General features: G+C 36.4%; 1 protein-coding gene across 1 annotated transcript in view; it reads left to right on the forward strand.

Moving 5' to 3' along the window:
• The window catches only part of LOC103077447 (fibrous sheath-interacting protein 2), a 121,628-nt gene that overhangs the window by 41,178 nt on the left and 56,034 nt on the right, over positions 1-24,416 (forward strand). Inside the window, 1 exon segment of the mRNA XM_082931527.1 lies at positions 16,070-16,127. Coding sequence (XP_082787653.1) covers positions 16,070-16,127 — 58 coding nt within the window.

Here is a 24,416-nt window from a genome sequence, read left to right on the forward strand (position 1 = left end):
TGTCCCCTGCATCGGCAGGTGGACTCTCAACCACTGCACCACCAGGGAAGCCCGCCTCTCTCAATATTATGTTTCTGAGTTTCATACTATTTTTGTGTGTCATTGTAATTCATTTTAATTGTTATATAGTATTCCACTTTATGAACATACAATTTATTCTACTGTTTATGGATATATGGATTTTCCAGATATTAACTGTTATGAGTAATAATTTATGAACTTTCTAGCACATTTGTGTGTGAGTGTGTTCTATGGATATATATCTAAGAATAAAACTGCTTAGCCATTGGATATGTATATACACTAGTAGATAATGCTCAAGAGTTTCCTGAAGGGGTCTCACCAATTTAAAGTTTTACCAGCAGCTAATGAGATTTCTTGTGATTTCATATCCAGCCATCTGAACACTTTGGTATTATAGTCTTTAGCCATTCCAGTAGATTGTTATGTTATTGAGGTTTTAATTAACATTTCTCGTAATAGTAATGAATTTTCATATCTTTATTGGCTACTTGGATATCTCATTTTGTGAAGGTTCTGCTTAAGCCCCGTACCTATTTTTCTGTGAGATTGTGCCTCTGCTTCTTACTAGTTTGTTAGTAGGGTTTTTTTTAATATTCTGCATAATGAATCCTTTGTTGTATATAACGGTGTAATATATTCTCACATTATATGCCTTTTCTCTCTTTTATTAAGGCTTTTGAAGAATAGGTTATTATCATTCAAATTACCATTTATTTTTGATGAGTTATTTCTGTGTCCTGTGTAAGAAATCTTTTCCTAGCCAATGTTAAGATATTTCTTTGATTTTTTTGTGGGAAAACAAGATCTATTCCGTTAGCAGATTTCAATTATGCAGTACAGTATAATCAACTACAGACACTATGTTATACATTAGATCCTCAGACTTTGTTCATCTTATATATAAAAGGTTTACCCTTTTACCAGCTTCTCCCTATTTGCTTCTTATCCCAGCCCCTGGCAACCACCATTCTACTCTCTGTTTCTATGAGTTCAACATTTTTTTTAAGATGCCACATAAAAGTGTAATTTGGCAGTATTTGTGTCTCTGTGAGACTTATTTCAGCTAGCATAATATTGCCCTCCAGCTTCATCCATGTTTTCCCAGATGGTGAGTGTGTGTGTGTATGTGTGTTCAGAAAATATATTTTCTTTATGCATTCATTCATCAACAGATGCTGACATTGTTTCCATACCTTGGTTATTGTGAATAATGCTGCAATGACCATGGTAGTACAGATATCTCTTTTAAGATAACGATTTCATTTTTTGTGTGTATAGACCTGGAAGTGGAGTTGCTGGATCATATGGTAGTACTATCTTTAATTTCCTGAGGAACCTCCGTACTGTTTTCCATAATGGCTGCACTATTTTACATTCCCACCAACAGTGTATATGTGTACCCTTTAACCCACATCCTCACCAGAATTTATCTCTTGTCTTTTCTATATCACCTCACACCTATTAGGATGTATATCTTATTGTAGTTTTGATTTGCATTTTCTTGATGATTATTAATGTTGAGCACCTTTTCACATACCTGTTGGCCATTTGTAAGTTTAAATTGGAAAATATCATTTCAGTCTCTGCCCATTTTTTAATTGGGTATTATGGGGTTCTTGCTATTGAATTGTATCCTTGTGTATTTTGGTTGTTAACCATGTATCAGATATGATGTTTGCAACTATTCTGTCCCATTCCATGGATTGTCTGTTCATTTTGTTTATGGTTTTCTTTGCTGTGCAAAAGCTTTTTAGTTGAAGTGATCCCATTTATTTTTGCTTTCATTTTCTTTGTTTTGCTGTCAAATCCAAAAAATCATTGCCAAGACCAATGTCGGTGGCTTAGTTTTCTTCCAAGAGTTTTATAATTTCAGATCTTACGTTCAAGTTTTTAATCTATTCTGAGTTTAATTTTGTGTACTGTATAAAGTAGGGCTCCAGTTTCATTCTTTTGCATGCAGTTGTCCAGTTTTCCCAACACTCTTTTTTAAAAACACTATGCTTTCTGCATTGCATATTCCTGACTCCTTTGTTATAAGTTAATTGAATGTATATATACACATATACATATATGCATAGGTTTACTTCTGGGCTCTCTACTCTGCCCCATCTACCTCTGTGTCAGTACTATGCTGTTTTGATTACTGTAGCTCTGTAATATAGTTTAAAAACAAGAAGTGTGATGCCTCTAGCTTTGTTCTTCTTTCTCAAGATTGCTTTGGCTATTCAGGATCTATTATGGTTTGATATACATTCTAGGACTGTTCTATTTCTGTGAAAGATACCATTGGAATTTTGATATAGACTGCATTAAATCAGTAGATCCTATTTGGACATTTTAACAATATTAATTCTTCCCATCCATGTTAAGGCATATCTGTCCATTTATTCGTATCTTCAGTTTCTTCCATCAATGCCCTATAGTTTTCAGTGTACAGGTTTTTCACCTCCTTTGTTAAATTTATTCCTAAATATATTATTATTTTTGATGCTATCTAAATGGAATTATTTTGTTAATTTCTTTTTCTGATAGTTTGTTATTAGTGTACAGACACATAACTGACTTTTATATACTGATTTTTGTATGCTTTGTCTTTACTGAATTTGATTATTAGCTCCTACAGTTTTTTTGGTGCATTCTTTAGGGTTTTCTCTTTATGATATCATGTCATCTGCAAATACAGATAATATTACTTCTTTCTTTCTGATTTAGTTATATTTTATTTTTTTTTCTTGCCTAATTGCTCTGGCTAGGACTTCCAGTACTGTGTGAATAAAAGTGGCAAGAGTTGGCATCCTTGTCTTGTTCCTGACCTAGAGCAAAAGTTTTCAGCTTTTCACCACTGAATACGATATTAGCTGGGGACTTGTGTGGTCTTTATTATGTTGAGAAACGTTCATTCTATGCCCAATTTATTGAGAATTTCTATCATGAAATGGTGCTAAACTTTGTCAAATACTTTTTATGCATCTAGAGATGATCATATGATTTTTATCCTTCATTTTGTTAATGTGGTGTATTACAGTTAACCACTTGCATATGTTGAGCCATTCTTGCATCACAGGGATAAATCCCACTCGATCCTGGCATATGATTCTTTTAATGTACTCCTGAATTGGTTTGCTAATATTTTGTTTTGAATTTTTGCATCTATGTTCATCAGGGATATTGGCCTATAGCTTTTTTTTTTTTTTTTCCCTGTAGTGTCCTTGTCTGGCTTTGATATCTCAGTAATGCTGGCCTTGTATAATGAATTTGGAACTGATCCCTCATCTCCTGGGTTTGGAGTTTTTGGGGGGGATTTTTTGGAAGAGTTTGATAAGGATTTGTATTAATTCATCATCTTTAAATGTTTGGTCAGTTCACCAGTGAAACCATCTGGTCCTGGACTTTTCTTTGCTGGAAGGTTTTAATTTTTTTCATTGAACTATACTTGATTTACAGTGTTGTGCCACTCTCTTCTGTACAGCAGAGTGACTCAGTTATACACATATATACGTTCTTTTTTTATATTATTTTCCATTATGGTTTATCATAGGATATTGAATATAGTTCCCTGTGTGGAAGGTTTTTGATTACTGATTCAATCTGCTTATTAGTAATAGGTCTGTCAGATAGTCAAATTCTTTATAATTCCATCTTGGTAGGTTGGATGTTTATAAGAATTTATCCATTTCTTCTAGCTTATCTAATTTGTTGGGATATAATTATTCATGGTAGTTTTTTTATTATCCTTTGACTTTATGTGGTATCAACTGTAGTGTCTACTTTTTCATTTCTAATTTTGAGGCTTTCCCCCTTTTTTTTCCTGTTAAGTCAAGCTAAAGGTTTGTCTATTTTGTTAATCTTTTTTAAAAAGTACTTATTTTTATTAATCTTTCCTATTTTCTTTTTAGGCTCTATTTCATTTATTTCCACTCTGATCTTTGTTATTACCTTCCATCTGTTATCTTTGGGCTTAGTTTGTCCTTCTTTAATTAGTTCCTTGAGCTGTTAAAGCTAAGGTGTTTATTTCAGATATTTTTCTTCTCAGAAAATCAGTAATGCAACAGAGGTCCTACGTTGACACAGTAGACAAGTTTGACTTAATTGACATCTACAGGATACTACATCCAAAAAAAAAAGACTACACATTCTTCTCAAGCATGCGTGGAAAGCTCTAGAATAGACAACATACTAAGGTAACTAAACAAGCTCCAGCAAATTTGAGAGGATAGATATTATTTCACGCATCTTTTCTGACCATAATAGTATGAAAACAGAAATCAACCACAGAAAGAAAAATGGGAAAAGAATGAACACTAATGGAGACTAAACAACATGATACTAAAAAACCAATAGGTCAATGATGAAATCAAAGAAGACATCAGAAAATACCTCAAGATAAACAAAAATGAACTCACAACCATACAAAATCTATGGGATACAGCAGAATCACTTCTATATACAAAACTACAACAGTCACACAGAGATAGAAAACAAATATATGGTTTCCAAAGGGGAGAAGGGAGGGAAGGAGAGACAAATGAAAGGAGTATGGGATTAACAGATACAAACTACTATACATAAAATACATAAGCAACAAGGATTTACTATATAGCATGAAGAATTAAATTCAGTATTTTGTAATCTATAATATAATCTGGAAATATATATATAACTGAATTACTATACTATTACTATACACCTGAGGCTAAGGAAATATTGTAAATCAATTGTAATTTAATGTGAAAAATAAATAAGCAAAAAGTAAATTTAATAAAGTCAAAGTCAAACATCCATTTTTCCATAGAGATAAGGACAGAGCATTCCCAGCCAAGCTGTTAACTCTGTCTTCTAAAACTGTGGAATTTTGTTTTGTTTTTTTATTCTAGTCTAATAATAATACCCTCTATGCTAAACATTTTCCTGTGAGTGTAGCTCACAACTGTAGATTTTGATGTAAATTGTTCTGTTTTTTACTGGTTTACACATAGATTTTACTTCCCCTCTTAAATCCTCTTTCAAAACAGATATCTGTGTATATTTTTAAGTTTCTAATAAATAATATTGGTAACATTTTTAATTTCTTTGAATTAGTATCAGAAAATATAGCCTTTAAATCTCTCTTCATTGAAGTTTTCTTCGTCGCCAAATATGTATTGATATTTTTTAATGTTCCACAGATATACCAAAAAAAATGTCTATTCTTTATTTGAGAGACCTAAGGTTTTAATTCATGTGTTGGCCAGCCATGAAGTCTCTATTGCAACTATTCAACTCTGCTACTGTAGCTGGAAATCAGCCATAGGCAATATACAGTGAATGGGCATAGCTTGAGTCTTTCATCAGTTTTGCTTTTTTTTTTTTTAGTACGCGGGCCTCTCACTCTTGCGGCCTCTCCCATCGCGGAGCACAGGCTCCGGACGCACAGGCCCAGCGGCCATGGCTCACGGGCGCAGCCGCTCCGCGGCATGTGGGATCCTCCCAGACCGGGGCACGAACCCGCCTCCCCTGCATCGGCAGGCGGACTCCCAACCACTGCGCCACCAGGGAAGCCCCCAGTTTTGCTTTTGACAGTGTCACATGTAGTTCTTAGCCCTATGATTGCTGGGTTCCTCTTAAGTGAGTTTTTAATTTTCTCTACTTGGTCATACTTTTTTTAATGACCTTAGCTGTTAGGCCTAGGTATTAGCAGGAAATCAGCAAGTAGAGGAAATCACAATTATTTCTGCATAAGGGGAACAGGATGAATAGAATCATAAATAACCCTCTGTAAAGAGAAAATTCCTGTACCTGCCCTCAGGTATAATTTGTAGCCCTTTCTTACCTTAAGAACCTACAGCAAAACCAGTCTACCAGTAGAGCTCCCCTTCAGGTCCTCTCAGTGTAAAACTGTTATCTCCCTTGCCTTCCTCCCCACATGAATAACTGTTTGCCTGAGAACTTTTTTTTCTTTTTAAATTTTTACTAGAGTATAGTTGATTTAAAATACTGTGTTAGTTTCAGGTGTACAGCAGAGTGAGTCAGTTATACATATACATATATCCACTCTTTTTTAGATTCTTTTCCCATATAGGCCATTATACATTACAGAGTACTGAGTAGAGTTCCCTGTCATATACAGTATGTCTTTATCTATTATATATATATATATATATATATATAGTTATCCATATATATATACACACACACTGTGTATATATATAATGTGTATATGTCAATCCAAGTCTCTCAGTTTATCCCTTCCCCCCCTTCACCCCATAGTAATCACAAGTTTGTTTTCTACATCTGTGACTATTTTTGTTTTGTAAATAGGATCATTTGTACCTTTTTTTTTTTTAGATCCCACATATAAGTGATATCATATGATATTTGTCTTTCTCTGTCTGACTTCACTCAGTATGACAATCTCTAGGTCCATACCTGTTGCTGCAAATGACATTAGTTCTTTTTTATGGCTAAGAATATTCCATTGTATATGTGTACCACATCTTCTTTATCCATTCCTCTGTTGATGGACATTTATGTTGTTTCCATGTCCTGACTGTTGTAAATAGTGCTGCAGTGAACACTAGGGTACGTGTATCTTTTTGAACTATGGTTTTCCCCAGATATATGCCCAGGAGTGGGATTGCTGGATCATATGATAAATCTGTTTGTAGTTTTTTAAGGAATATCCATACTGTTCTCCATAGTGGCTGTACCAGTTTACATCCCATCAACAGTGCAAGAGGGTTCCCTTTTCTCCACCTCCTCTCCAGCATTTATTGTTTGCAGATTTTTTGATGATGGGCACTCATACCAGTGTGAGGTGATATCTCCTTGTAGTTTTGATTTGCATTCCTCTAATAATTAGTGAGGTTGAGCATATTTCCATGTGCTATTTGGCCATTGACATGTTTTCTTTGAAGAAATGTCTATTTAGATCTTATGCCCATTTTTTGATTGGGTTGTTTGTGTTTTTGATACTGAGCTGCAAGAGTTGTCTGTATATTTTGGATATTAACCCCTTGTTGGTTGCATCATTTGCAGATATTTTCTCCCATTCTGTAGGTTGTCATTTCATTTTGTTTACGGTTTCACAGCACCACTTATTGAAAAGACTGTCTTTTCTCCATTGTATATTCTTGCCTCCTTTGCCATAGGTTAGGTGACCACAGGAGCGTGGGTTTATTTCTGGGCTTTCTATCCTGTTCCACTGATCTATATTTCTTTTTTTGTGCCAGTACCATATTATTTTGATTACTGTGGCTTTGCAGTATAGCCTGATGTCAGGGAGTGTGATTACTCCAGCTCCATCTTTCTTTCTCAAGATTGCTTTGGCTATTTGGGGTCTTTCTTGTTTCCATACAAATTGTAAAAATTTTTGTTCTAATTTTGTCAAAAATGTCATTGGTAATTTGATAGGGATTGCATTGAATCTGTAGATTGCTTTGGGTAGTACAGTTATTTTCACAATATTGATTCTTCCAATCCAGGAACATGGTATAACTCTCCATCTGTTTGTGTCATCTTTGGTTTCTTTTGTCAGTACCTTATACTCAGTACTTATTCTGAGTACAAGCATTTGCCTCCTCAGGTAAGTTTATTCCTAGGTATTTTATTTGTCTTGATGTGATGGTAAATGGGATTGTTTCCTTAATTTATCTTTCTGATCTTTCATTATTAGTGTATAGAAATGCAAGAGATTTCTGTGTATTATGTATCGTGCAACTTTACAGAATTCATTGATAAGCTCTAGTACTTTTCTGGTAGCATCTTTAGGGTTTTCTATGTATAATGTCATGTTATCTGCAAACAGTGACAGTTTTACTTCTTCTTTTCCAGTCTGGATTCCTTTTATTTCATTTTCTTCACTGATTGTGTGGCTAGGACTTCCAAAACTATGTTGAATAGTAGTGGCAAGAGTGGACATCCTTGTCTTGTTCCTGACCTTAGAGGAAATGCTTTCAGTTTTTGCCATTGAGAATGATGTTTGCTGTGGGTTTGTTGTATATGACCTTTATTATGTTGAAGTAGTTTCCCTCTATGCCCACTTTATGGAGAGTTTTTGTCATAAATCGGTGTTGAAATTTGTCAGAAGCTTTTTCTTCATCTATTGAGATGATCGTATGGTTTTTATTCTTCAATTTGTTAATACAGTGTATCACATTGATTGGTTTGCATATATTGAAGAATCCTTGCATCCCTGAGATAAATCCCACTTGATCATGGTGTATGATCCTTTTGATGTGTTGTTGGATTTGGTTGGCTAGTATTTTGTTGAGGATTTTTGCATCCATGTTCATAGGTGATACTGGCCTGTAATTTTTTGTGTGTGTGACATCTTTGTCTGGTTTTGGTATCAGAGTGATGGTGGCCTCATACAATGAGCTTGGAAAGTATTCCTTCCCTTCCTATGCAATTTTTTGAAGAGATCCCGAAGGTAGGTGTTAACTCTTCTCTAAATGTTTTACAGAATTCCCCTGTGAAGCTATCTGTTCCTGGACTTGTGTTCGCTGCAAGTTTTTTTTTTTTTTTTTTTTTCCTTGCGTTTGTCGGGCCTCTCACTGTTGTGGCCTCTCCCATTTGCGGAGCACAGGCTCCGGACGCGCAGGCCCAGCGGCCATGGCTCACGGGCCCAGCCGCTCCGCGGCATGTGGGATCCTCCCGAAACGGGGCACGAACCCGCGTCTCCTGCATCGGCAGGCGGACTCTCAAGCACTGCGCCACCAGGGAAGCCCGCAAGTTTTTTAATCATAGTTTCAATTTCAGTATTTGTGATTGGTCTGTTCATATATTCTATTTCTTCCTGGTTCAGTATTGGAAGGTTGGACCTTTCTAAGAATTTGTTTCTTCTAGGTTGTCCATTTTATTTGTGTGTGGTTGCTTGTAATAGTCTGTTATGATCCTTTGTATTCCTGTGGTGTCAGTTGTAACTTCCTTTTTTCATTTCTAATTTTATTGATTGGAGCCCTCTCCCTTTTTTTCTTGATGAGTATAGCTAAAGGTTTATCAGTTTTGTTGTTCCAAAAGAACTAGTTTTTAATTTCATTGATCTTTGCTGCTGTTTTCTTTATCTCCATTTCATTTATTTCTGCTCTGATTTTTATGATTTCTTTTCCTTCTACTAACTTTGGGCTTTGTTTATTCTTGTTTCTCTAGTTGCTTTAGGTGTAAGGTTAGGTTGTTTGAGATTTTTCTTGTTTTCTGAGATAAGATTGTGTTGCTATAAACTTCCATCATAGAACTCCCTTTGCTGTATCCCATAGGTTTTGGATTCTCTTTCTTTTGTTGTCATTTGTCTCTAGGTATTATTTGATTTCCTCTTTGATTTCTTCAGTGATCCATTGGTTGTTTAGTAACATATTGTTTAGCCTCCATGTGTTTGTGTTTTTTATAGGTTTTTTTTTCCTGTAATTGATTTCTAAACTCATACCGTTGTGGTCAGAAAAGATGCTTGATATGACTTCAATTTTCTTAAATTTTCAAGGCTTGATTTGTGACCCAAGATATGATCTATCCTGGAGAATGTTCCATGTGCACTTGAGAAGAAAGTGTATTCTGCTGGTTTCAGATGGAATGTTCTATAAATATCAAGTCTATCTTGTCTAATGTGTCATTTAAGGCTTGTGTTTCCTTATTAATTTTCTGTCTTGATGATCTGCTATTAGTGTAAGTGGGGTCTTAAAGTCCCCCACTATTATTGTGTTACTTTTGATTTCCCTTTTTATGGCCATTAGCATTTGCTTTATATATTGGTACTCCTATGTTGGGTGCATATATATTTATAATTGTTATATCTTCTTCTTGGAATGATCCCTTGATCATTATGTAGTGTCCTTCCTTGTCTCTTATTTTAAAGTCTATTTTGTCTGATATGAGTATTGCTACTGCAGCTTTCTTTGATTTCCATTTGCATGGAATAGCTTTTTCCATCCCCTCACTTTCAGTCTGTGTGTGTCCCAGGTCTGAAGTTGGTCTCTTATAGACAGCATATACACAGGTCTTGTTTTGTATCTATTCAGCCATTCTGTGTCTATTGGTTGGAGCATTTAATCCATTTACATTTTAGGTAATTATTGATATGTATGTTCCTATTACCATTTTCTTAATTGTTTTGAATTTGTTTTTGTAGGTCTTTTTTCATCCCTTCCTCTTTTGTTCTCTTGTGGTTTGATGACCATCTTTAGTGTTGTGTTTGGGTTGCTTTTTCTTTTTTGTGTGTGTATCTATTTTTTGGTTTGCATTTCCCATGAGGTTTTGATGTAGCAGTCTATATATATACAAGTTTGTTTTAAGTTGCTGGTCTCTCAATTTCAAATGTAATTCCCATTTCCTGTATTTGTACTCTCCTCATGTTTGCTGGTTTTGATATCATATTTGTGTATGGATGATTTCCTACTTTTACTGTAGGTTTGCTTTTACCAGTGCACTTTCCAATGTGTGATTTTCTTGTTCCTAGTTGTGGCCTTTTTTTTTTTTTTTTTTTTTTTTTTTAAACCTCACCTGCCTAGAGAAGTTCCTTTAGCATTTGTTGTAAAGCTGGTTTGGTGATGCTGAATTCTCTTAGCCATTGCTTGTCTGTAAAGCTTTTGATTTCTCCATCGAATCTGAATGAGAGCCTTGCTGGGTAGAGTATTCTTGGCTGTAGGTTTTTCCCTTTCATCACTTTAAACATATCCTGCCACTCCATTCTGGCCTGCAGAGTTTCCGCTAAAAAATCAGCTGATAACCATTGGGGATTCCCTTGTATGTTGTTTGTTGATTTTCCCTTGTTGCTTTAAATATTTTTTCTTTGTATTAATTTTTGTTCATTTGATTAATTTGTGTCTGAGCATGTTCCTTCTTGGGTTTATACTGTATGGGACTCTCTGTGCTTCCTGGACTTGGGTGACTATTTCCTTTCCCATGTTAGGGAAGTTTTCTACTCTAATCTCTTCAAATATTTTCTCAGGCCCTTTCTCTTTCTCTTCTTCTGGCACCACTATAATTCAAATGTTGGTGTGTTTAATGTTGTCCCAGAGGTCTCTGAGACTGTCCTCATTTCTTTTCATTCGTTTTTCTTTATTCTGTTCAACAGCAGTGATTTCCACCATTCTATCTTCTAGCTCACTTATCCATTCTTCTTCCTCATTTATTCTCCTATCGATTCCTTCTAGTGTATTTTTCATTTCAGTTATTGTATTCATTTCTGATTGTTTGTTCTTTAGTTTTTCTAGGTCTTTGTTAAACCTTTCTTGTATCATCTCGATCTGATCCTCCATTCTTTTTCTGAGATTTTAGATCATCTTTACTATCATTACTCTGAATTCTTTTTCAGGTAGATTTCCTATCTCCTCTCCATTTATTTGGTCTTGTAGGTTTTTATCTTGCTCCTTCTGCAACATATTTCTGTCATCTCATTCTATATAAGTTACTGTGTTTGTGGTCTCCTTTCCATGGGCTGCAGGATCATACTTCCTCTTCTGGTATCTGCCCCTTGGTGGGTGAAGTTGGTCCAGGCTTCCTGGTGGGGGGGACAGGTGCCTGCCCTCTGGTGGGTGGAGCTGGGTGTTGTCCCTCTGGTGGGCAGGGCCATGTCCGGGGTGTGTTTTGGGGTGTCTGTGAGCTTAGTACAACTTTAGGCAGCCTGTCTGCTGATGGGTAGGGCTGTGTTCCTGTCTTGCTGGTTGTTTGGCCTGAGGCATTCCAGCACTGGAGCCTACAGGCTGTTGGGTAGGGTTGGTTCTTGGTGCCAAAATGGGGACCTCCAAGAGAGCTCATGCCAATTAATACTCTCTGGGGCCTCTGCTACCAGTCCCCTTGCCCACACAGTGAGGTTCAGCCAACCAACCCCCACCTCCCCAGGAGACCCTCCAAGACCCCTAGGTAGATCTAGCCCAGGTTCCTATGGAGGTGCTGCTTCATGCCTAGTCCCAGTGCACATGAAACCTTGTGTGCACCCTCCAAGAGTGGAGCACCTGCACTCAAGCCCTGCTGGGCTTCAAGGCTAAATTCTCTGGAGGTTCTTCCTCCCGATGCCAGACCCTCAGACTGTCTTGGAGTTTGGAGGGCTATTTTTATGTGGGAACATCCCTATGTAGCCTGCTTGGGTTTAATGGGTTTTTTGGGGGTTTTTTTTGGTGCAAGGGCTGTTTTTAGTATGGATGACTGCCACCTCTTTTCTCAGTGTATGCCCTTTCCCTTTGATAGAGGGTTTGACTGGTGTTGTGCTGACTATAGCCTGCCCTGGATATTGAGTGGGGCCTCCCCTTTGCTCTGTGGTTGTCACTGCCCTGAGAGGGGCAGGGTCTGCTCCCTAGTTGTTCACATAGAGGCCCCCAGATCTGTTTCTTAGCTGTGTTTCTGGTCTATGATGTGAGGTAGGTGGGACTGGAGCACTCCCATGGGGAGAGAAGCCACTGAGTATTCCACCTCTGGAGCTGTTCACCTGTGAGTGTGCTCTGTTGTGTCCCCTTTCACCTATTGCGTGGGCTCACAAAGTACACTGTTGTTGGTACTGCTCTCAGTCCCAGCTTAACCGTGGGTATACCAGCAATTGCTATTGACTCTGCCTGAGAACTATTCTTTTGAAAGATCTGTCCTCACCCACTTATCTGGAATGCCAGCTTGCTAATATGCAGATACCATATATGTGTGGATCTGTTTCTTATTTCTCTGTTCTGTTCCAAAAGATCACTTTGTCATTGCACTAGTATCACACTGTTGATGATTCACAATGTCTTGACATCAGTAAGAAGACATCTTATCCACCAGCTCCCATCTGCTACCACTTTTACCACTTTGTTCTACTTTTCTGGGAGTGCCTTGGCTAAATCTATCTTCCTCCATATAAATTTTAAATTGACCTACCAGTCTCAGAAACACACGAAAACACACACAGCTGAGGTGTTGACTGAAACTGCATTGAAACTATAAATTAATAAGGGGAGAACAGATATCTTTACAATACTGATTCTCCCTATCAGCATAAATGGTCTATCACTCCATTTTATGGAAATTTCATTTCTTTAAGTTTAGTGTTTTTGCCAGAAACATCTTACACATCTTTTGTGAGATTTGTTAGGTACTATTGCTATTGCTATTAAAAATGGTATATTCTCTAACTACTTGTTACTAATGTATAGAAATGTGATTGATTTTTATATATTTTTTATATTTATATATTTATATATATTTTTATGTGTGTCCAGCAACCTTTTCAAATTCTCTAATTCTTATTCCTTATTTGTTGATTCTTTTGTTTTTTAATATAAACATATTACCGGTAAATAATGACAGATTAGTTACTTTATTTGAAATCTTAATATTTTTAAATTATTTCTTGTACTCTTCCCATTTCTAGGGCCTTCAGAGAAATGGTGAATAAAATGATGAAAGTGGGCTTTTTGTCTTCTTTCTGATTTAAAATATTTTAAAATTATTCACCATTAAATATGATGCCCACTGTAACATTTTGGTAGATGCCAGGTTAAGAAAATGCCCTTCTACTTCTAATTTGCTAAGGTTTATCAGTGAATGTTGACTTTTTAGTGCATCTCTTGTTGAGATGATCACTTTTTATTCTCAGAACAATCGTTCATTCCTTGATTAAATCATATTTATTCATCATCTAGTATACATTTCTAGATTATATTTACTAGTAATTATTGTAGGATTTTCTCTCTGTTGCATTCTGGTTAATTTCTTTGAGGTTGTCTTCCATTTCACCAATTCTCTCTTCAGTTGTATCTATTTTACTATTATATAAATTTAATGCACTTTTAAATTTGTTTGATTAAACATATATATATAATATATATTATAAAAAGTCTCATTATTATTCAGATTTGATTGGACTTTTTGATAGTTTCCATTCCTGTGATTTCCAATTACTACTTTATTTATTTAAACACATAAAATGCACATATTTTATATTCTATATTTGATATTTCCAATATCTGAAATATTTGTGGTCTAATTTTAATGTTGTTTTTTCCTGATAACTGGCATGTTGGTTTGTTTCTTCATATTTGTCTATGTGTGAGTGGCAGGGATGTGTTGTTATATGTTAGCTTGTTTTTGACAGAAATGCATCATTTTTGACAGAATTCCATACTTTGATAGGATGTATTACTATGTAGAAACTCAAACTGAACATGTTAAATATGTACAGTTTTGCAAATATCAATTATACTTCAATAAAGCTGTTAAGTTTTCTTCATATGCTACTGCTAGGCATCTGGGAGAGCAATAAAAACAGGTTCATTTTAAATTTCTCATTTGGAGTTTTAGGGACCATACAGTGAATTTGAACCTCAAAGTCACGTAAGAGATAATATATGGTTATGAATTCTTCAGAGATATTTTTCTTTTCTGCTGTTCTTCCTCTATCCACAGCTGATGCCAAGGCATAATTTGTTTGTGCTGCTACCTCTGTGGCATGATTTTTTTAAGACAGCTCTTTCACCAAGGGTGTAGTTTTGTGGGATAAAGTATATTTTCACAAGCTCTAAGGTTTTATTTCCCATCTGGTTTGAGCCTGATATATGGTTTTAAATCCCCTGGTTATCCATTAAGTTTGCAGTTATGGCCAGTGGGTACAGGGAAGGCATCAGCTTCATCATTTGCTTACAATACCATATGGGTGTTCCCCCCAATTTTTTACTCTCAAAGATTTCTCTTACCTCCTTGAAACCTTAGCTGTTTTTAAGAGGATTGTTTTAATATTTTATATAGAACTCTAGGAAAATATTTTTAGAATATTTACTCCAGCATATTAATGAAACCACAGAAGAGATTGTTTTTTATTTTGCTTTTAAAATTATATTATCTTCACACTTAATTTGTCAGGTCTATGAATTCTTAATTTCAGGTACTGCTTCTCCAAATCTGAACACACACAAAAAAACATATCTACACAAACAAAGTCAAAAAGGTACATAGGATTTAAGTAAGACTTCTTTACACATTACTGGTACCTATTGGTTACTCATGTATTGGGAGAAACAAGAGTTACCACTTAAACTTGACTGAACAGTCTCTAATTACTAACACTACTTTCTGTAACCAGGACATTCTTTTTGTCTACAATTTTTATTCATTTGTGTATTTGCATAATTAACAAACACCAAATCCAGTGTGGAGGTGTTGTGCATAAAAACTTTCTGTATCATCTGTATCCAGAATCTTTACTAAAATCCAGTAATGAAATCTAGCTAGATTACATACAAAGCAAGTGAGATGATGTTTGAGTGGGAAGAGATTAATGGCCAACAAATCAATGAATAAATGTTGAGGAAACATATTAATTATGTAGTATTCTCAAAAAATAAATGCTGGAGATATAGTGGTAAATTTACATCATAATCAGGGAGACAGAAGAGTAAACCTTTAATTACAGTATAGCATAATGAGTTTTGTAATAGAAATGGGTAGAATGCTTTAGGACCACTAGAGAAGAATATTTACTTAGTTTCAAGGAAGGCTTTCTAGAAGAGTTAACACAAGCTGACTGAGACCTAAAAGATAAGTTAAAAGAGGGCATAGGGGCCTTCCCTGGTGGCGCAGTGGTTGAGAGTCCGCCTGCCGATGCAGGGGACACGGGTTCATGCCCCAGTCTGGGAAGATCCCACATGCCGCGGAGCGGCTGGGCCCGTGAGCCATGGCCGCTGAGCCTGCGCATCCGGAGCCTGTGCTCCGCAACCGGAGAGGCCACAACAGTGAGAGGCCCGTGTACCGCAAAAAAAAAAAAAAAAAAAAGAGGGCATAGGGTGCTCCAGACAGAGGAAATGACAAAAACAAGGGCCCAGAGGCGTGGAAAAGGTGATACATTTAGGAAATAAGTTATTTTGCGCTTCTGATCCATAGAATACACATGGAAGACTAGCCAGAGAAGACACTAGAGAGGTAGATAAGAACATCAGATTGTATGGTATATTTTATGCTTTGCAAAGAAATTTAGACTTCATTGTCGAGAGTCTCTGGAGGCTTTTAAACAAGACCGTGACAACAGAGAATAAAGAACTATTAGAGGATATTATCATTTTGCAAGTTGTTGGGGAAGGATGCAAACTGATTATTTTCTTTTTCTGGTAAATAGGACCTCGGGCTCCTGCCACAGTCCAGGGTATTTTCCCTTCTTCTGTTTTCTCAAATACGTAAGTATCTAAGAAAATTAATGTATAATGATAAATTCATATTCTAATAAGTACGTGGGTCATATTAAAAAGCAAATAATTACATGGGATCCTCCATTCTTGTACTTCTACTTAGATTTAGTGAAACGTTTGTCTTTTGCAAATTTTCCTCACTAAGCTTAAATTGTAAAGTAGACAATGTTCTTCCTTTTCCTTATTTCCTTACCCCACTGTGGTTCTACACTTACCCTATATTCAGTCTTCATACCACTTTCAAGTATATTCAACCATGTCTTCTCCTTTTCAGGTAGCTTTCCAGGATCTGGACTTGTCTCTTTGCCTTTCTCCCCTTTGAAACATTTACCATTCCTTAAACCTTTTGAGATTACTGGTTTCCTAAGGACAGATAAGATTAGTTTTACTTTTAAAATTTTTAATTAGTCATTCCTAACCTAAAGTGTATTTGCCATATAATCCAAAATAATAATCTCTAATGATGGAACTTGCAAGTCTCTGGAGAAGAAATTTGGGGAGCCTGAGGGATTTTTATTCCTCAAACTGGTGGCAGCCTATTTCTGTTGATGTCTATATATGGCTTTCTCAACTTTAGAGACTATCATTTTAGACCCAACACCATTGCCTTTTTTTAAAAAAAATCAATAACTGAGATCCAGGAAAGACTAGAAATTTTCAGATTTTTTTCCCATATAGATTATTATAGAATATTGAGTAGTCCTATACAGTAGGTCCTGTTAAGTATCTATTTTATATATAGTAGTGTGTATATGTTAATCCCAAACTCTGAATTTATCCCTCCTGCCCCATTTCCCCTTTGGTAACCAGAAGTTTGTATTCAAAGCCTGTGAGTCTGTTTCTGTTCTGTAAATAAGTTCGCTTCTATCATTTTTTAGACTCCACATATAAGTGATATCATATATCTGTCTTTGTCTGACTTACTTCACTTGGTATGATAATCTCTAGGTTGATCCATGTTGTGGCATTATTTCATTCTTTTTTGTGGCCGAGTACTATCCCACTGTATATATGTACCACATCTTCTTTATCCATTCCTCTGTCAATGGACATTTAGGTTGCTTCTATGTCTTGGCTACTGTAAATAGTGCTGCAGTGAACATTGGGGTGCATGTATCTTTTTGAAGTATGGTTTTCTCTGGATACATATCCAGGAGTGGGATTGCTAGATCATATGGTAGTTGTATTTTTAGTTTTTTAAGGAACCTCCATTGTTCTCCATAGTGGTTGTACCAGTTTATATTCCCACCAACAGTGTAGGAGGGTTCCCTTTTTTCCACACCCTCTCCAGCATTTATTGTTTGTAGACATTTTTCTTTGGCTGCACTGCACAGCTTGTGGGATTCTAGTTCCCCAACCAGGGATCAAACCCAGGTGCCCTGCAGTGGAACCACAGACTCCTAACCACTGGAAAACTAGGGAATTCCCTGTTTGTAGACTTTTTGGTGATGGCCATTCTGACCAGTATAGGTGGTACTGGATTGTAGTTTTGATTTGCATTTCTTTAATAATTAGCAAAAATGTTGAACGTCTTTTCATGTGCCTCTTGGCGATCTGTATGTCTTCTTTGGAGAAATGTCTGTTTAGATCTTCTGCCCATTTTTTCATCGGGTTATGTGTTTTTTTAATATTGAGCTGCATGAGCTGTTTATATATTTTGGAGATTAATCCTTTGTCCATTGATTCATTTGCAAATAATTTCTCCCATTCTGAGGATTGTCTTTTCATCTTGTTTATAGTTTCCTTTGCTTTGCAAAAGCTTTTAAGATGCATTAGGTCCCATTTGTTTATTTTTGCTTTTATTTCCATTACTCTAGGAGGTGGGTCAAAAAAGATCTTGCTGTGATTTATCAAAGAGTGTTCTTTCTATGTTTTACTCTAAGAGTTTTATAATGTCCCATCTTACATTTAGGTCTTTAATCCATTTTGAGTTTATTTTTGTGAATGGTGTTAGGGAGTTTTCTAATTTTATTCTTTTACATGTAGCTGTCCAGTTTTACCAGCACCACTTATTGAAGAGACTTTCTTTTCCATGTATATCCTTACCTCCTTTGTCATAGATTAGGTGACCATAGATACATGGGTTTATCTGTGGGCTTTCTATCCTGTTCCAGATCTATATTTCTGTTATTGTGCCAGTACCATTCTGTCTTGATTACTGTAGCTTTGTAGTATTGTCTGAAGTCAGGGAGTCTGATTCCTTCAGCTCCATTTTTTCCCCTCAAGACCACTTTGGCTATTTGGGGTCTTTTGTGTCTCCACACAAATTTTAAGATTTTTTGTTCTAGTTCTATAAAAAATGCCATTGGTACTTTGACAGGGATTGCGTTGAATCTGTAGATTGCTTTTTGTAGTATAGTCATTTTCACAATATTCTTCTAATCCAAGAACATGGTATATCTCTCACCATCTGTGTCATCTTTGATTTCTTTCCTCAGTATCTTATAGTTTTCTGAGTACACGTCTTTTACCTCCTTAGGTAGGTTTATTCCTAGGTATTTTATTATTTTTGTTGCAATGGTGAATGGGATTGCTTCCTTAATTTATTTTTCTGATCTTTTGTTGTTAGTGTATAGGAATGCAAGAGATTTCTGTGCATTAATTTTGTATCCTGAAGCTTTACCAAATTCATTGATTAGCTCTAGTAGTTTTCTGGTGGCATCTTTAGGATTATCTATGTATAGTATCATGTCATCTGCAAAGAGTGACAGTTTTACTACTTCTTTTCCAATTTGTATTCCTTTTATTTCTTTTTCTTCTCTGATTGCCATGGCTAGGACTTCCAAAACTATGTTGAATAATAGTGGCAAGAGTGGACATCCTTGTCTTGTTCCTGACCTTAGAGGGAATGATGTCAGCTTTTCACCATTGAGAATGATGTTTCCTGTGGGTTTGTTGTATATGGCCTTTATTATGTTGAGGTAGATTCCCTCTATGCCCACTATATGGAGAGTTTTTATCATAAATGGGTGTTGAGTTTTTCAGAAGCTTTTTCTGCATCTATTGAGATGATCATATGGTTTTTATTCTTCGATTTTTAATATGGCGTATTACATTGTTGTGCATGTATTGAAGAATCCTTGCATCCCTGGGATAAATCCAACTTGATCATGGTGTATGATCCTTTTAATGTGTTGTTGGATTCTGTTTGTTAGTATTTTGTTGAGGATTTTTGGATCTATATTCATCAGTGATATTGGTCTGTAATTTTCTTTTTTTGTGATACCTTTGTCTGCTTTTCATATCAGGGTGATGGTGGCCTTGTAGAATGAGTTTGGGAATTTTCTTTCCTCTGCAGTTTTCTGGAAGAGTTTGAGAAGGATTGGTTTTAGCTCTTCTCTAAATGTTTGATAGAATTGGCCTGTGAAGCCATCTGGTCCTGGGCTTTTGTTTGTTGGAAGATTTTTAATCACAGTTTCAATTCCATGACTTGTGATTGGTCTGTTCATATTTTCTATTTCTTCCTGGTTCAGTCTTGGAAGGTTATACCTTTCTAAGAGTTTGTCCATTTCTTCCAGGTTGTCCATTTTATTGGCATAGAGTTGCTTGTAGTAGTCTCTTATGATGCTTTGTATTTCTGCAATATCTGTTGTAACTTGTCCTTTTTCATTTCTAATGTTATTGATTTGAGTCCTCTCCCTCTTTTACTTGATGGGTTTGGCTAAAGGTTCACCAATTTTGTTTATCTTCTCAAAGGACCAACTTTTAGTTTTATTGATCTTGCTACTGTTTTCTTTTTTTCTATTTCATTTATTTCTGCTCTGGTCTTTATGAATTCTTTCCACAAACTTTGGGTTTTCTTTGTTCTTTTTTCTCTACTTTCCAATAGGTGTAAGGTTAGATTGTTTATTTGAGACTTTTGTTTCTTGAGGTAGGATTGTATTGCTATAAACTTCCTTCTTAGAACTGCTTTTGCTGCATTCCATAGGTTTTGGATCATCATGTTTTCATTGTCATTTTCTCTAGGTATTTTTTGACTTCTTCAGTGATCTCTTGCTTATTTAGTAACGTATTGTTTATCCTCCATGTGTTTGTGTTTTTTACATTTTTTTTCCCCATAAAAGATTTCTAATCTCATAGTGTTGTGGTTGGAAAAGGTGCTTGATATGGTTTCAATTTTCTTAAATTTACCGAGGCTTGATTTGTGACCCAAAATGTGATCTGTCCTGGAGAATGTTCCGTGTGAACTTGAGCAGAAAGTGTAATCTGCTGTTTTTGGATGGAATGTCCTGTAAATATCAATTCAATCTATCTGGTCTAGTGTGTCATTTAAAACTTGTTATCCTTATTAATTCTCTGTCTGGATTATCTGTCCATTGGTGTAAGTGAGGTGTCAAAGTCCCTCACTGTTATTGTGTTACTGTCAATTTCCTCTTTTATAGCTGTTAGCATTTGCCTTATGTATTGAGGTGATCCTATGTTGGGTGCATATATATGTATAATTGTTATATCTTCTTGGATTGATCCCTTAATCATTATGTAATGTCCTTCCTTGTATCTTGTAACAGACTTTATTTTAAAGTCTGTTTTACCTGATATGAGTTTTGCTACTCCAGCTTTCTTTTGATTTACATTTGCATGGAATATCTTTTTCCATCCCCTTATTTTCAGTTTGTATGTGTCCCTAGGTCTGAAGTGGGTCTCTTGTAAACAGCATATATATGGGTCTTGTTTTTGTATCCATTCAGTGAGCCTGTGTCTTTTGTTTGGAGCATTTAATCCATTCACTTTTCAGGTAATTATTGATATGTATGTTCCTATTACCATTTTCTTAATTGTTTTGGCTTTGTTATTTTAGGTCCTTTTCTTCTCTTATGTTTCCCACTTAGAGAAGTTCCTTTAGTATTTGTTGTAGAGCTGGTTTGGTGCAGCTGAATTTTCTTAGCTTTTGCTTGTCTGTAAAGCTTTTGATTTCTCCATGGAATCTGAATGAGATCCTTGCCGGGTAGAGTAATCTTGGTTTAGGTTCTTCCCTTTCATCACTTTAAATATATCATGACATGCCCTTCTGGCTTGTAGAGTTTGTGCTGAGAAATCAGCTGTTAACCTTATGGGAGTTCCCTTGTATTTTATTTGTCATTTTTCCCTTGTTGCTTTTAATAGCTTTTGTCTTTAATTTTTGTCAGTTTGATCAATATGTTTCTTGATGTATTTCTCCTTGGGTTTATCCTGCCTGATACTCTCTGCACTTCCTGGACTTGGGTGGCTATTTTCTTCCCCATGTTAGGGAAATTTTCAACTTTAATCTCTTCAAATGTCTTCTCTGGTCCTTTTTCTCTCTTCTCCTTCTGGGACCCCTATAATGTGAATGCTGTTGCATTTAATGTTGTCCCAGAGGTCTCTTAGGCTATCTTCATTTCTTTTCATTCTTTTTCCTTTATTCCATTCTCTGGCAGTGAATTACACCATTCTGTCTTCCAGGTCACTTATCCGTTCTTCTGCCCCAGTTATTCTGCTGTTGATTCCTTCTAGTGTATTTTTCATTTCAATTATTGTATTGTTCATCTGTTTGTTCTTTAATTCTTCTAGGTGTTTGTTCTTTCATTCTTCTAGGTCTTCATTAAACATTTCTTGCATCTTCTGGATCTTTGCCTCCATTCTTTTTCTGAGGTCCTGGATCATCTTCACTATCATTATTCTGAATTCTTTTTCTGAAAGGTTGCCTATCTCCATTTAGTTGTTTTTCTGGGGTTTTATCTTTTTACTTCATCTAGTACATAGTCCTCTGCCTTTTCATTTTGTCTGTCTTTCTGTGAATGTGGTTTTCGTTCCACAGGCTGCAGGATTGTAGTTCTTCTTGCTTCTGCTGTCTGCCCTCTGGTGGATAAGAGGCTTGTGCAAGCTTCCTGATGGGAGGGACTGGTGGTGGGTAGAGCTGGGTGTTGCTCTGTTGGGCAGAGCTCAGTAGAACTTTAATCCACTTGTCTGCTGATGGGTGGGGCTGGCTTCCCTCCCTGTTGGTTGTTTGGCCTGAGGTGACCCAGCTCTGGAGTCTACCTGGCTCTTTGGTGGGGCTCATGGTGGACTCTGGGAGGGCTCACACCAAGGAGTACTTCCCCAAACTTCTGCTGCCAGTGTCCTTGTCCCTGTGGTGAGCCACAGACACCCCCCCCCCCACCTTTACAGGAGACCCTCCAACACTAGCAGGTAGGTCTGGTTCAGTCTCCTATGGGGTCACTGCTCCTTCCTCTGGGTCCTGATGTACACACTGCTTTGTGTGTGCCCTCCAAGAGTGGAGTCTCTGTTTACCCAAGTCCTGTCAAAGTCCTGCAATCAAATCCCACTAACCTTCAAAGTCTGATTCTCTGGGAATTCCTCCTCCTGTTGCCAGACCCCCAGGTTGGGAAGCCTGCTATGGGGCTCAGAAACTTCACTCCAGTTGGTGGACTTCTGTGGTTTAATTGTTCTCCAGTTTGTGAGTCACCCACCCAGCGGCTATGGGATTTGATTTTATTGTGATTGTGCCACTCCTACCATCTCATTGCAGCTTCTCCTTTGTCTTTCGATGTGGGGTATCTTTTTTGGTGAGTTCTAGTATCTTCTTGTTGATGACTGTTCAGCAGTAAGTTGTGATTCCGGTGCTCTCGCAAGAGGGAGTTGAGAGCACATCCTTCCACTCCGCCATCTTGAACCAATCTCCAATATCTGTCTCTAGGTATTTTTTGATTTCCTCTTTGATTTCTTCAGTGATCCCTTGGTCCTTTAGTAACATATTTTTTAGCCTCTACTTGCTTGTGGTTTTCATAATTTTTTTTCTTGTAGTCAATTTCTAATCTCATAGAGTTATAGTTGGAAAAGATGCTTGATATGGTTTCAATTTTCTTAAATTTAGCAAGGCTCACTTTGTGGCCCCACATATTGTCTATCCTGCAGAATGTTCCATATGCACTTAAGAAGAATGTGTATTCTGCTGCTTTTGGATGGAAAGTCCTATAAATATCAATTAAGTCTTTCTGGTTTAATGTGTCATTTAAAGCCTGTGTTTCCTTATTGATTTTCTCTCTGGATGAACTGTCCATTGATGAAAGTGGAGTGTGAAAGTCCCCCACTGTTACTGTGTTACTTATGATTTCTTTTTTCTGAAGTTGGCTATTGCTTTAATTCTGATTTTAAACATCTGAATACTGCCCAGCTAAGAAATTCCACTTCTAAGAATTTATTGTAAGAAAATAATGAGAGGTGTGCAGAAATGCATATATAAAGGTGTTCATCGAAACATTTGTGTTAATAAAGATTAGGCAAAAGTATAAATGCCCAATAATAAAGAATTGGTTAAATACTTTGATATAGTCATTTTATGGAAAGTGTTTTGGTTATTAAATATGGCTGTATTTTTATCTGTATACCTGTATTTTCTCATTTTTATCTACCACAAATATTTTGTAGTTATATAACTTAATTGAAAAGTTTTAAAATCTGCCCAGCTTAATGCTTTGTCCAAAATTATGTTCCTTGTTTTTATTATGCTTTTTTCCAATTTGACTTTATAACTGAATAGCCAAAGTTCAGTATATGTAGACTCTAAGTTTTAATTTTTCAACTTTAGCCTTTACATCTTTTGTTTTTATGTAGTTTAGCTTAACTTCAACACCTGACACTGAGCTGCTATAGAACAGCACATAAGCCAATGGAAAGCTGTCATTTTCATTTTGAACACTGTCTGTCTCCTGCAAGCTCATATCTGAGGCCTGTACATTCTAATTAAGTATCAAGAAGGATAAGCACAACCATAAACTCAAATAACTAGGAAATATTTGAAGATGTAATCAGTTGAAACATTCCTTTTTTCATCTAGACCTGACTGCATCCTAACTCAGAGTAGGAATTTTGGCATGGTTTTGCCAGGGTTGCAGCCTGTTGGCCTAAAAGCCAGAATGAATAGTATCTTTAGTATTTATAGCTCAAAAATTGTCTCTTTGAAAGGAAGACAAAGAGGTGCCTGATCACATCATAGCTATGTGTGCCTGTGTATGCACCTGTGTGCACACAAGGGTGTGTGCATGTGTGTCTGAGAGAGGAGGGATGGGGGAGGGGATGGAATGGAGGAGAGGGAGAGGAGAGAGTGAGAAAGTGAGTGGGATTGTGTAAAGGGTTTCTGTTATCTTTGGCACTAGGTTAATTTGCCCTTTTAAAGTTCTTATAGACTCCATTCGTTCTCCCTAGTAGATGTTCTACTTTTAATTAATTGATTAGTTGTTCAATGTCTGACTCTCTTTCTAGAAGGTAAGAGACATGAGGGCAGGAACCATGTCTCCACCCACTCCCCTCTCTCTTTCC

This window comes from Lipotes vexillifer, unplaced genomic scaffold, assembly GCF_000442215.2.
Source record: "Lipotes vexillifer unplaced genomic scaffold, Lipotes_vexillifer_v1.1 scaffold363, whole genome shotgun sequence".
NCBI lineage: Eukaryota > Metazoa > Chordata > Mammalia > Artiodactyla > Lipotidae > Lipotes > Lipotes vexillifer.